General features: G+C 40.3%; 1 protein-coding gene across 7 annotated transcripts in view; it reads right to left on the reverse strand.

Annotated features, from left to right (window-relative positions):
* Positions 1 to 15,241, reverse strand: part of PPP2R3A (protein phosphatase 2 regulatory subunit B''alpha) — a 227,870-nt gene that overhangs the window by 126,082 nt on the left and 86,547 nt on the right. For all 7 annotated transcript variants that reach the window (XM_089910056.1, XM_089910051.1, XM_089910054.1 and 4 more), the window contains 2 exons: positions 12,288 to 12,554; positions 3,858 to 3,961 (listed from right to left, as the gene is read on the reverse strand). In XM_089910056.1, the coding sequence (XP_089766182.1) occupies positions 3,858 to 3,961; positions 12,288 to 12,554 (371 nt within the window). The remainder of the gene's footprint in view (positions 1 to 3,857; positions 3,962 to 12,287; positions 12,555 to 15,241) is intronic.

Here is a 15,241-nt window from a genome sequence, read left to right on the forward strand (position 1 = left end):
GATTATTAAAGCCATAGAATGATCTTTATATTTATTTTCCTTAACATTTTTCAGCATGCTCAGGACCCCCAAAGTTAAATAAATATACATTTCAGAAAAAGATTACTGAAATAGGTGTTGATGGGAATCACCTCTTAGGAAAGAAAATGGGTGGGATGATCACAACAAAAGGCAGTGAGGTATAGCACCACTAAGTACAAACTGCACAGACACTGACAGATGAGAGACTCTCTAAGAGGGAAAAGTCAAATCAGGTATGGCCTTTTGCGATCAGAAGCATGAATCAGAGAGAAAAGGTGAATTCTGATTCTCAGCCAATGCTAGTGGCTGGTGAACTCTATAAGGCAGGAGAGAAAGAGATTAAAAAAAGTCGTGAAAGCTGGAGAAAGAAGGTAAACATAGCTATCCTAAACTATCATCCAGAGCTCTTAGGATGAAATATTGTTTTGTTAGTCGAAAAATGACACTTTGACATGAAAAGGTAAGAGGAAGTAAAGCATAAAAAAGCTGGGACAATATTACTGACTCTGTGTAACAGGAGCTCTGTCACAAAGCTGGTAAACTGGGAACTCAAAAAGAAAAGCTGTGGAGCAATGCCTTTCCCCTAAAAATGTCTTGACTGCAAGAGAAACAGATGTCAAAGTACAGATATGAAATGGGCAGCAGAGCAGGGAAGGGAAGGGGAGCAGAGGCAGGGGAACAAGAGTCTGTTAAGGTGTTCATGCTCAAACCACTCAGAGGAGGGCTCAGAAGCCTCCACCCCATAAACACTGGGACAGGAGGCAAACTATTTCCTGTTTTGCTGTTAACTTTTGTATTTGACTTTCCCCCCAAGATTATATAGAGCCTATTATTGGAGCAAGTCAGCATGTGTATGTATATGCCAATATGTTTTAATTCTGTGTCATTATCTGCCAGTTATTTTGTTTTTAATTTTTTTTAATTTATTTTTTGGCTGCACGTGGGCTTTCTCTAGTTGTGGTGAGCAGGGGCTACTCTTTGTTGCGGTACGCAGGCTTCTCCTTGCGGTGGCTTTTCTTGTTGTGGAGTATGGGCTCTAGGCACGTGGGCCTCAGTAGTTGTGTCACGCGGGCCCTAGAGCGCACGGGCTTCAGTAGGTGCGGCGTGCGGGCTGTAGGGCACACGGGCTTTCAGTAGTTGTGGTGCGTTGGCTCAGTAGTTGTGGCTCGTGGGCTCTAGAGCGCAGGCTCAGTAGTTGTGGCGCACAGGCTTAGTTGCTCCGCGGCATGTGGGATTTTCTTGGGCCAGGGATCGAACCCGTGTCCCCTGCACTGGCAGGCGGATTCTTAACCACTGAGCCACCAGGCAAGTCCTGCCAGTTATTTTTTTGTATGTATACTTGGACCCAAGTCACTTTATGCAAAGGGTACAATTTGTAAAAAATTATAAAAATAAATACATGTCTTCTTTAAGGTCAGTGTGGTAATTCAAACCATCCTGCTTAGTTGCTTTGTCTCCCAAAATAGCCATACTTGAGTCTCCTTTAAAGCACGCATTTTAAGTGCTGAGAAAGGAGCTCCCGCTAGAGGGTGCTCCAGTCGTTATAGTATCTGGCCAGAAAAGAAAGCTTTGATACAGACATCAGTTATCTGTTCACAGAATTTAAAAAAAATTTTTTTTAATGAAAAAAGACAGGGACAGTTGCTCATGCTGTATAACTTCATAAACAGTGTCCTACAGTAACTGAAAATGAAGACTTGTGCTTCAAGTCCTTTTGCCTTTTGCCTTTGCAGAAATAATCTCTTTTCCTTAGAGATAAAGTGAAAATGATTCATCTCAATAAAGGAATATAGCTGTTGCGGGTGCCGCTGCTCTGTCCACCAACAGAAATGTCCACCCTATCCCGGTGACATGAAGTCTAAGACAAAAAAACTGCTGTTACTTTCCTTAATATTATGCAGTTAACTGCCGATAAACAAGTTGATTACTAGTTTTTCTTTGATAGTCAGCCTCAGGCTCACAAACATAGGGTCCTAGCATATTCAAAGTAACTTAGAATGTAAGTAGTTATAGTTCTTCTCTATGGCTCTAATTTTTTATAGAATGAACTACTCCCCCCACCCCTTTTTAATCTCCTAGCTTCTTCAACACGTTCTCTGAAATAATAACTTACTTCTTGCTGCTTTCCCAGATTGTTAGATGGCTTTTGCCAACAATGCTGAACTCAATGGCTGAAGATACCCAGGACAAGAGCTGTGTAACATCCCTATTCTTTCTAACCCTTGTTCACACTCCACCTGAGGCATTTTTCAGGGCCTGGCACCTACCAGGGGGAGAGAAGCTAGCTGAATGAAAGCTAGAACATCTACACATTTCAAGATCTTCAATTCTGCTACTGTTATACACTGATTTCTAATAACAACAATAATAATTAATAATAGACAAGCAGACCACCCAGCTGAAGTCCTGGCTTTACTGGTAGGGAAAGGAGAGGGAATCCAAGCTGACTCCCCTATTGTTCAGGCCCTTGGCTCTATTTTCTTCCCTCAGGTTCTAGGGTGCCAGAGACAGCCAGAATGGCAAATGCCAATTCTTTTACTGGTTTACTCCTAATTAGTGCTTTTTTGCAAATTCTAGACTCCAAGGAGTTCTTCTTTTACGACTACACACACAAAATTTTTTTTTTAAGATTTTTATCTAGCTGTTTCCTATTTGCTATAGGAGAGGTGGAATGGTGACCATGGCCCTGACTTTGGAGGGTCATCCTGCTGGTGTATGAGGAGTGGTTCTAGTCCTAGGGCCATTCTAGTCCTTGGTATTTGAACAACTTAGAACTATTCCCTGTAACAAAATGACTAAAATTCACCTGGAAAACATGAAGCATTTATAACTTTTAGCTTTGATGTCGTTCTTTAAAAGAAGTCCATTAACTGGTAGTCTTATATCCCCTGATCACTTTAGTTCTATTGTAATGCAAGAAGAACTTGGTGAACTCAACTTGCTGCTAGATTTTTCAAAATAAGAATACAGTTATTCATCACCTATTATGTTCTCAAGCATTATACTACTAAGGGCTTTGAGGTGGCATGAAAGAATCAGAAGAATCTGTAAGCTGAATTTTGCTGCTATTATATGTTGATTTTAAATAATGATGATGATGATAGTGACATCAGGTGAACAGCATTTCCCAATAGTTCATCAGGAAGGGTATCTAGCCCAGAAAAGATGAGAAGAGCATATTTAAAGAAGGCTGATCAGTTAAAAGAGGTAGAAGGGGCATGCTATAACAGTCTCTTAAATTGATAAATATATCAAGAAATAACTTCTAAAGAAGAAAGAAGGGAGAAAAAAATAAAAGAGAGAAGAAAGTTGGATTTGAGTTCAAGAAAACTTGTCAGGATGTTAAAATCCAGGAGTATCTTGATAGATGTACTGTTCCTTTGTTCCTTAACTGGAGCTTTCAAAAAGTAGTAACTAAAATCTACTAGAATTCAGCTATTTTTAAGAAATCAACTACATACAATTCTAAATTTGATCACATGAGAATGGAAGCATGTGACATGTGTGGTCTGCTCCCCTTAAAGGAGCATTTATGTCACTGCTGCAAGAGTCAAATCCTAAGACTCAAATTGTTAACAAGTGAAAATAAGAAACTACCAAATAGTTATTAAAGAAGTATTTCTGAAGGTCTGTTTTACTGATTAGAGACGTAAGATAAAGGCTTAGGGAAAGAATTTGTGTGTGGGCATAATAAGCTGAGTCATTGAATTTTACTTGTTGAAACAAAGGATAAGGGGAAAATTAATAAATGAGTAAAATAAGTGACTTTTATAAAGCATGTCATGAGGGCCAGACAATTCCTTGCCCAGCCCCAGAGTAACTGCTCTCATACTTACTTTCTCCACATGGCAATGAATGACTGGGCTGACACAAATCCTGTCCTCTCTCCCCCTGCAGCCCTGAACATGGGGGTTTTCCAATAAAGAGGACAGCCACAGACCTGCAAATAAAGCACAAATACAGTGTAAGCCAAGGGGTAGTGAAGAGATGACATGACCAAAGAAAGGGCCTTTGTGGCTTTTACCCTTCATGCCACAGTGGACAGAAGGGCCCTTGGAGGAGCAAAACTGGGGCAGAGGCAGATACATCAGCTGGGGTAGATTCAGCAAGACAGAGGGGAAACAAAATAAGAAGATGATATGTTTAATGAAGAAAATGAAAATCCATTTGCCTTTTCTTCAAGTGCATTTATAGTGATGTTTCTTTCCCCTAACCTGTAAAAGCAACCAGTCTCCCTCCCTTCCTACCACTCTTACATCATATATTTTCTACCTTTAGGAAAAAAAAGAAGTGACTGAACGTCATGGTTGTATATGCCCTTCCCCCTATGGCAGGAAAATACAGCCACCTTTATTGCTCACTCACTTGGTGTCAATACACTCTATCACCTCCCTCCCTCTCTCTCCTTTGCTTATTGTGTTATTAAGCCCCAGGTGCAAAAAGAACCAGAAAAGCCTGGACTGTTCAAGAAAACAGCTATAAATCTATTTAAATGGATACAATTCAGGTGAAAGCTGAAAGGCAAAAATTAAAATGCTATTATTTATTTAGAAGATACCACAAATGACTACATATTATAAAAGCCTTAGAAAGAATTAAATACAATACCCTAAAAGATAATGATTTTTTTCTCCTCAATAAAAAAGCTCTTTCTTTCAATTAAGAAAAATTATTCTTATACTCTTATAAGAGACAGTCTGTACCAAATTAACCTGCTTTTTTTCTAGAGGGAAAATTCTTCCAAGTAATAATAATATCTAAATATTAGCAGAGAAATAGTCTCTAAATGATCCCAATTTTATATATACACATAAAATGTATTCCCAAATCTGAAGCTCTTCAGAGAGTCACATCTTGTCATTGGATAAAGATATTCTTATTCATATTAGATATAGGATCTGTTGAGCCTTATTCTACAAAGGGAAGCTTCCCCTCTGACAGATGACTGGATGTGAACCCACAATAGGCTGAAGTGAAGCTGCTCCTGATGTGAGGCCTCAGTGCATGGGGGATCCCCACAGAAGCCTGCATAGTACCTCATCGGAGATCAGTTATGCTGAGAGAATGCCCAGGGCTGCTGGGTTCATGTCAGAGATAAGGATATGGATGGTGAGATTCAGGCCAAGGAAGGTAAGTACAGGGCAGAAATGAGATTGCTTCTGCCAGGGCCACTAAAGCATGTTCTGCAAGCAGGATGGAATTTAAGATTTCTTAAGTCCAGAGGTCAAATACCTCCACTGAGGTCAAGAATGAGGGAAAGGTGTTGCTTAGCAAACAAATGGATTTTGTTTATTGTATAAATTATGACTGCCAAGGTACAAAACTTACAATTAACATACTTTGGGTGGAAACTGTCAAATCCACTTTCCCCAATCCCAATCCTTCCTTTCATGCAGAATGGTGGTTTGCCAAGAAAATGCTCTTAAATATGACAGGCTGTTGGTAACTGCTGGAAAATTTGAAAGAATAGCCTGTATTATGGAGGTGGGGGGTGCAGAGCCACAAAAAGGGAGAAAATACAAGGAGAGACTGGAACTGGCTTGCCAAGGTGCTTGAAACTCCCACCACTAGAGCCACTACGGATTTTTCAGAATTGGAAGGGATCAGGAATCTTCTAGTTCATCCTTGGGAAGTGGTCACCAGCTCAGCGAAACACTTCCAGGGACTGTGCACTTACTATCTCCAGTGGGGCTACTTCCACTATTAAAAACTTTCATTTCCTTAGATTACAGTCTTTTATTCAGAAGACTCTGGTTAAAATGTGTACACATCAGCTCATAAAGAGTAGTAAATCACTGGGATTAACATTTACAAATTTTTTATGACCCAAAGGCAGAATCCTAAGAGATAAAGTACAGAATAGATATGTTCTGAAGTAGATGGGAAAGGGCTGACTTGTTTTTCTTGTAGTGGGTCACCCTGAGCAGCCAAAGGTTGGGCAACATGAGGGTATCGGGCCCTTGGAGAAAATGCCAAAAGAAAAAACTGGAAGGGCAGTGGATGGCAAGGGCTTCAGACAATACACTTTGACCATTTTTTAAAAATGTATGGCTGGCCTGCATCTGCTTAAAAACAAAGGATTAAGATAAAGAGAGTGAGCAAATAGCCAAAGCAATCTTGAGAAAGAAAAATGGAGCTGGAGGAATCAGCCTCCCTGACTTCAGACTATACTACAAAGCTACAGTAATCAAGACAGTATGGTACTGGCACAAAAACAGGAACATAGATCAATGGAACAGGGTAGAAAGCCCAAAGATAAACCCACACACACATGGTCACCTTATTTTTGATAAAGGAGGCAAGAATCTATAATGGAGAAAAGACAGCCGCTTCAATAAGTGGTCCTGGGAAAACTGGACAGCTACATGTAAAAGAATGAAATTAGAACACTCCCTAACACCATACACAAAACATAAACTCAAAATGGATTAACGACCTAAATGTAAGGCCAGACACTATAAAACTCTTAGAGGAAAACAGGCAGAACACTCTATGACATAAATCACAGCAAGATCCTTTTTGACCCACCTCCTACAGAAATGGAAATAAAAACAAAAATAAACAAATAGGACGTAATGAAACTTAAAAGCTTTTGCACAGCAAAGGAAACCATAAACAAGACGAAAAGACAACCCTCAGAATGGGAGAAAATCTTTGCAAATGAAGCAACTGACAAAGGATTAATCTCCAAAATTTACAAGCAACTCATGCAGCTCAATATCAAAAAACAAACAACCCAATCCAAAAATGGGCAGAAGACCTAAACAGACATTTCTCCAAAGATATACAGATTGCCAAAAAACACATGAAAGGATGCTCAACATCACTAAACATTAGAGAAATGCAAATCAAAAGTATAATGAGGTATCACCTCACACTAGTCAGAATGGCCATCATCAAAAAAATCTACAAACAGTAAATGCTGGATAGGGTGTGGAGAAAAGGGAAGCCTCTTGCACTGTTGGTGGGAATGTATATTGATACAGCCACTATGGAGAACAGTATGGAGGTTCCTTAAAAAACTAAAAACAGGACTATCATATGACCCAGCAATCCCACTACTGGGCATATACCCTGAGGAAACCATAATTCAAAAACAGTCATGTACCACAATGTTCACTGCAGCTCTATTTACAATAACCAGGACATGGAAGCAACCTAAGTGTCCATCAACAGATGAATGGATAAAGAAGATGTGGCACATATATACAATGGAATATTACTCAGCCATAAAAGAAACGAAATTGAGTTATTTGTAGTGAGATGGATGGACCTAGAGTCTGTCATACAGAGTGAAGTAAGTCAGAAAGAGAAAAACAAATACTGTATGTTAACACATATATATGGAGTCTAAAAAAAAAGTGGTTCTGAAGAAACTAGGGACAGGACAGGAATAAAGATGCAGACATAGAGAATGGACTTGAGGACACGGGGAGGGGGAAGGGTAAGCTGGGACAAAGTGAGAGAGTGGCATTGACATATATACACCACCAAATGTAAAATAGATAGCTAGTGGGAAGCAGCCGTATAGCACAGGGAGATCAGCTCGGTGCTTTGTGACCACCTAGAGGGGTGGGACAGGGAGGGTGGGAGGGAGATGCAAGAGGGAGGGGATATGGGGATATATGTATACATATAGATGATTCACTTTGTTATACAGCAGAAACTAACACACCATTGTAAAGCAATTATACTCCAATAAAGATGTTAAAAAAAATTTTTTTTAAATTAAGTGGGTTTCTTGCAGACAAAAAAAAAAAAAGATAAAGGGAGTCAGAGATCAATAAGAACCTAAAAAAGAAGTAAATGATATCAACCTGAGTGCAACAGAATAGAAACTTTTATAACAAAGGAGAGAACAAGCTCATGTCAAGGCTTTTTACAAAGGAAAAGACTGGATGACAAGTGAGGAAGTACAAGACGTGCTGAAAATGGGTTTAGGAAACTGAGGTTTAGAGGAGGAGGAAAGAGTCAGCGTTGCTGGAGCAAAGAAAGCTTGACTGACACCTATAATTAAATCTAAAAATGGCCCAACAACATAAAGAACTGAAAGCAAGGTTGTCTAATGATACACAGGAAGAGATGATCACCCAATATTTGTAATGTTCTTTAACATTTTTAAAATGTCTCACGCCCGTTATTTCATTTGGCCCTGACATGATCCCATACAGAAGAGGGTGGGTATTTTTATCCAGTTCTGCAGATGAAGAAAAAAAGGTACAGAGAGGCTAGCTTACAGGCCACAGGCATGATGGGTCAAGATGGTACTGTATCAGCCAATTAGAGGAGCTGGAGGGCTTTGTTCGGTTCAGAAGACTTTCATTCTTTTCTCTCAACTTTCTCTTAGAGGCTAAAACTCAGTGGTGACAAATACTTCCCTTCCTGTTCCTCAGTTTCTGTTCCTATGCTTTTTTTTTTTTTTCTGTGGTACGCGGGCCTCTCACTGTTGTGGCCTCTCCCGTTGCGGAGCACAGGCTCCGGATGCGCAGGCTCAGTGGCCACGGCTCACGGGCCCACCCGCTCTGCAGCATGTGGGATCTTCCCGCACCGGGGCACGAACCCGTGTCCCCTGCATCGGCAGGCGGACTCTCAACCACTGCGCCACCAGGGAAGCCCATCCTATGCTGCTTTTGCTCCTTTTAGATTCATTCTCTAGTCATTTCTTCTCCATTACTACTTAAAGCTGTGGAAAAAAGTACAAACTACACACTGAGAATTTAATCAGAAATGGACATTAATCTCTCCACACTGTTTGAGGTTGAAGATGAATGAGCTAAACTTCACCAACAGATGCAGATTTCATAAACAGAGTTTTCTTTGCACTTAAAAAACAGACCCCAGTCTCTACAGCTACACTTAAGCATCATGGAGAGTAGACTGTAAACTCAAGCTGGGCTTCCAAGTAGCTTTATAAGAGAGAGATTTTTCTCTTTTCTTTTGATGTGGACCATTTTTTTTTTTTTTTTTGCGGTATGCGGGCCTCTCACTGCTGTAGCCTCTCCTGTTGCGGAGCACAGGCTCCGGACGCGCAGGCTCAGCAGCCATGGCTCACGGGCCCAGCCGCTCCGCGGCATGTGGGATCTTCCCGGACCGGGGCACGAAGCCGTGTCCCCTGCATCGGCAGGCAGACTCTCAACCACTGCGCCACCAGGGAAGCCCTGATGTGGACCATTTTTAAAGACTTTATTGAATTTGTTACCATATTGCTTGTTTTATGTTTTGGTTTTTTGGCCGTGAGGCATGTGTGATCTTAGCTCCCTGACCAGGGATCGAACCCGCACCCCCTGCATTGGAAGGCAAAATCTCAACCACTGGACCACCAGGGAAGGTCCTCCAAGTAGCTTTATAAACTATAAGAATCCATAAAAACGTTCATTTATTGCTCTGACCACATCCTCCTTTGTTGTCCCCCAGGGGTTGTCTTCTCCTTTCCTATAGCCAACCTGTCGTGAGAACACAAGCACACGAGGGTCAGTGATACAGGCACTGCCAAAGGATGAGGACGGTCTGTAGAGCAAAGAACGGTGGAAAGTAAGACTGATTTAGTGAGTGCTAAAAGACTGGCTGTAGCCAAGGAAAAGCTGGATTACATGAGCCTAGCTAACTGGAAGACATGATTAAATGAATTTTTTAAAAAATAAATGATTTTAAGAATAAAGAGACAAAATCCAATAAAACGAGCTGATACAGTACTTCCAAGGTCATTATACACACATCCTCATCTTTATATGCAATGTTAGTTTTAACTTTTTAAAAGTATGAGCAGTTCACCTTGCTATCTGAGCTGACAATTAAGGTCTAAGAGCAGTGAACACAAATGCTTGGCACCCCTGAATGGAAGTTAGGGCTATAATCAGGTACAATTCAGACAAGTTAATCAGACATGTATGTGTATTCTGGCTATTGTGCCACATGATAATTTAGTATAAACAGTAAATTGTCACGTAAATGCCTGTTACTATGGCTACTAAACAAAATAGTTTTCTTTTTAAACTTCTCTATGTTGTCAGCTTCAACACTGGCAGTTTTTCCTGATGCCACCTACAGATTGATCCTCACTGCCTGTAAATAGGAAAGTCCTCCCTCTGACTCCCCAGCATGTAAACCCCTTCCCTGACTTGACTACGCTCTCTCCTACACTTCTCGTGACCATGTGGAGTCCTCAGGCTCTCTGCTCTCCTCTCACTGTGCATTCACTTTGGAGTGCTGGCGGCCACTGAGCCACAAGCAGGGCAGGGCTACCACCAGCCAGGTGGGAGAGCCAGAGCAGGAGGGTGGAGGCAGCACAGCAGCAAGGCTCCTCAGTCAGGCGCTGGGAATACTTAGAGGAAGGTCGACCCAGAGACCTTCAAGACAGAGCAGGCTGCAGGTCTCTGGCAGTGAGGCACTAGTCACTGATTGGCTCTCCAGATGTGGGGAGCCCAGCAGACCACCGGGGAACTACCATGTCCTGCAATCTGCAGTCTCTCCTGTTTGCCTGCCCGAAGTGGTCCATGAAACCTCATGTCTCTCTCACACAAATTGTTACCATGTTAGACATACCCTGTTTGGCATTTATGCGATTAACATGTTATCTCCAAATTAGACTTCATTCATCCTTGCTAAATTCTATCTTTTGGATTTAGATTCATCATTCTAGCCCACTCAGATAATTTACCACTTGATTCATAAAATAGTCATCTCTCAAAGCTTGGGGTAAGAAAATGCCAATGTCCTGAAATAACTTATAACTTATTTGGGTGGATATAGCTTGGAAGTCAGTTGATGGTATGTTAGCATACGTCCAGGGGAGATAGGGTAGAAACAGCACGATGCAGGAGTCAGAGGACATGTCTCCTGACATGGACAAACTCTGTGACTTCACGTACATACTTGTAGGACTTCAGTTTCCTCATATGTACAATAGAGGAGAAGCAGGTGAGCTCTTACTTCTGGAATGAAAGAGGTTGTTTTTCACTAGAAACATTCTAAGGGGTCAAAAAGCAAGTTCTAAGATTGGAGGGGTGATGAAAAAAGGAATAAAAAAAGGATTCTTTTTCACTTCCCTTAAAATCACTCTACTTACAAATTATTTAACAGCAGTAACAAATGTTCTGAGGTTAGAGGTAGGAGAGAAGATGGGACATGACAGGGCAGGGGTTTAGGGACATCTCTCAGGACACAATGGAAGCTAGGTCTTAGAGGATGGGTGATGTGGGAGTGGCAGAGTGGAAGCCCACTTTGGAGGGGAGAACTATGAGAGCCCAAATGCAGAGGCAAGCCTGTGGGAGGGCAGGTGGGTCAGGCCCATGCAGGGAACAGTAGTTTGGGTTTTATCCTCAAAAGTGGTAGTCTTCAAACTTTCAAATATTATTCCTGAAAGCAGAGGAAGGATTCCCAGTGGAAGGGTGCATGGGGTCTTGGGAACTCCCACTTGGTGTCTAGTTGTCCACATGCAGCCCTTAGCCTACTAAAGCCCCTCTGTCACTTGAGGCACAGCTTGAGACCACTGCTAAATCCTGAGGTATGATCTGACTCTTCAGTATACATGCATCATAAAAACAGAACCCAAATGAAACAAAGCACTCCTACAGATGGTAGGAATCCCTGAATATTGCTGAGCTGGGGAATGACATGATCAAATATAAACTGATGATTATGCTCAGTAGTAACTGTTCTAGGAGGAGGCTGGAGGTGTAGAATCCATTACTAAAGATATTACAGTAGTCTTAGCATTAGGGACTAAGACCTTAAATTAGAAGCAGTTGGATATATTGAAAAGTATCACAGACTTGCTTTCTAGTGGCAAATCCATTTATTTCTGAGAAGAATTACAGTGTTGAGCTGGCCTAATTGTTCCTTGTTTGGCTTCAGGGCAAGGTGTTACGATCAATGAATGAGAACAAAAAAGAGAGATTTGTATTCAACACAAGGGAAATTTTTCTAACAAGGAAGGCTAATGATGGAACAGGCTGCTTGACAAGGTAGTGAGTTTCCTGTCACTGAAGGCATTCAAGCAGATAATGGATTTATGTGTTGGTGATGCCATGGATGGAATTCCTGTATTAAATGGGAGGATGGACTAGGAAACCACTAAGGCTTTTTTCAAACTTAAGAGTTCCATAAAGTAGAACCATAGCTAATACATCAGTATCAAATACATTTTTCCAATATGGAAAAAAAAGGTCTATGTATGCTTACAAACAGAGAGCAAGGAGGCAATAAAGAGAGGGAGATTGGGATTGCTAGAGAAAGGGAGATTATACGTCATTTAGTAGTTATATTACCTTTGCAATTTTTCCCATTTCATAAATGTCCGCTTTCTGATCTTCAATATCCATGAAAGCAGTTTCAATTCTGCTTAGAGTCTGTTCATGATTACTGCAGGCATCGGGGAGTCCTTCAGGGAAGTAGAACCGTGGAATGTTTATGGATAACGTTGCATTCACAACATTATTCACATGAGGAACAGGGGAGAGAGGTCGGGGACTACTTGCAAAGGTGGCTGGAGGTGGAAGTGGTGTTCCAGGTTTCTTTTCTGGTTTATTTTGAATCTGGAAAGAAAATATGATTATGAGACACAAATATTCTAAACAGTATATATTACTGGAAAGTCCTCACCAGTAACAGGAAGCTGGGTATAAATACAAGAAACCACAATTAGAAGCAGTACAGATGAAGAGCTCACTCAACTATGGACAGGGGTAAGCATGCTCTGAAGGAATGCTTATCTACACTGAATCAATCAGTACATTACTCATCTGTCAATACTAGAGTCTACATAGATTTGTGCTTAAAAAATCCTACAGTGCATTTTCCCACCAGTGATGAGCGAGACATTTAAGAGCAAGGTCAGTTGACATATTAAGGACCTTAAGGTGAATTCTCAGTCTGTTGGACCTGGATTAGTAAATTCTTCTTGAAAACTGTTCTTGGTGTTTCTATGCATTTCTACCTGTCCTTCAGTAAGCAAACAGAATGAGTTCTTTTTAAATATGTAGATCTAAAATGTATTGTGGGGGCTGTCCTTCTACCTTCTTCCCTAGTTTGACTTTATCTAGGTAAAATCACTGCTAGTCCCTGATGCAAAGAAAGTCTTTGTTAAGAAAATTAAAGCATTTTAGTTTTAGAATGTCTTCTACCAGGCTGACTGACTTGCCACCAGAGGCATGCTATTTTTTGAGATACACAATTCTCTCATTTTTAGTATACTCTAATAGACAAGGATCATGGTCATTAATTTCACCACAGCCAAACTCTCTTTACAGTTTATTAATTCTTTAATAGTTTATATCATTCCTTTTTCCAAAAAGGATTTGATGTGATGTACCATAAAGAGACATAGAAAGGACAGTATTAAAAGGTTGGGGGGCAACAGGGAGACTAAGAGTAACCATGATTTAGGGAAAGGGGAGGGGAGGTACACTAATATTCAGGTAGAAGTTTATTTTAGCAATGAAGACTAAATTTAGTTCTGAGATTCATAATAGAAAAAGCAAAAAAGATTCCACGAAGATTTTCAGAGTTTAATTTCTATTCTTAATTTTGACCAAATTATCTATCAAGGCTCATGAGCATGGCATTATTAAATGCTACGTAAAGTATGAAAGATGGACATGACTAGCTAAATTTATTTTAAATTCACTGTGAACACAAAATATTACTCGAGTGTTCTTCTTCCTTAAATTATATCCTAACGCCATTCCTAAAGTCTGAACAATGATTTATCAGTATGAAGTAGATCTGAACATCATATTCCCTTTTGACATATGGACTTATAACATGATTTTTAAATTCAGGGTAAAAATTTTAGCTACCTTTGAAAAGCATAAGTATTATAGGAAGACAGGCTTCATTCATATATATATGTGATAAATATGATTTAATCTCCTACTTTTATTAAACACGGCCCATTTCTCATGTTAATATCTGACATTAATACAGAGTGGAATCTGCTCATATATTAATACTGTTGGGGATACGAAGGCCAGTTGGTCACACCAAGCCTTTGCTGCAGTATCAGGATATCACTCATATAAAGCAATAGTCAAGGAAGACATTGCAGAGGGAAGTGATGCCAATGAAATATGAAAAACTTAACAAAAATCAGTGATGGCTTACTAGCTCTGTGACCTCAGGAAAGTTACTTAACCTTTTAGAATTTCAGTAATAAAACAGATTAATTTCCTTTAATCCTTACAGATTAATTTCCTTTAATCCTCACAACAACCTTCTTCTTGGAAGGTTGTTGTGAGGATTAAAGGAATTACAGGATGTAACATAGGGAAGAGGCTCAAGACTGTGCTGGGCAGAGATATGTCTTATTTAAGAAAATGAGTCACAAGGCCAAAGGATGGGGTTCTCAAAAGATTAAACACAGGGCTTCTCTGGTGGCGCAGTGGTTGAGAGTCCGCCTGCCGATGCAGGGGACACGGGTTTGTGCCCCGGTCTGGGAAGATCCCTCATGCCGCGGAGCGGCTGGGCCCGTGAGCCATGGCCGCTGAGCCTGTGCATCCGGAGCCTGTGCTCCGCAACGGGAGAGGCCACAACAGTGAGAGGTCCGTGTACCGCAAAAAAAAAAAAAAAAAAAAAGATTAAATATAACTTGGCATGGTCCTTCAGATTCAATAATAAATAAAATAATCACTTACACTTGTAAGGCAATTTAAAGTTTACAAACTACTTTTGATTTAACAAACTGATAATCTCTTCTAAGTAAACAATTGTCTCTGCCTTAGTGCTAAATCTGCAATTATTATTACATACTCCTATGAGTCAATAACAGTAGAAACTGTTCTTAAATTTCTAAAATAAAGCATATAATTCTTCAGGGGCTTTACTTAGGTCACTTGTATTAGTGTCATTTCCTTTCTATTACTCTATGCTGAAAGAGATTTGTGAGACTACAAATATACAGTTACCAAAATTCTTTTTTGTTTCTCAAAAATGTTTCCTATGGTGTGACATCCAGGGTAGTTATGGATAACTTCAGGGCAATTATAACCATAGGATTGAGACCACTGGTGCCACTGGGAATGAAACTCAATATTCTAGTGAACACACAATACTGGAGAAGGTTTAGAGCAAGCCCTTCAGTGTTAACTCTACACTTTTGCTTTGACAGAAATAAGTGACATTCAGAAGAAACCCTGGCTATTTGTCAAAGTTTTAATTTGAATGGGAAAATATTCAATTATATAATAGTCTACTTTGCTTTCCTCAGTGTACTTTAACACAGAGC

This window comes from Delphinapterus leucas, chromosome 4, assembly GCF_059928025.1.
Source record: "Delphinapterus leucas isolate spDelLeu-1000000601 "Yukka" chromosome 4, BTC_Dleu_Yukka2, whole genome shotgun sequence".
NCBI lineage: Eukaryota > Metazoa > Chordata > Mammalia > Artiodactyla > Monodontidae > Delphinapterus > Delphinapterus leucas.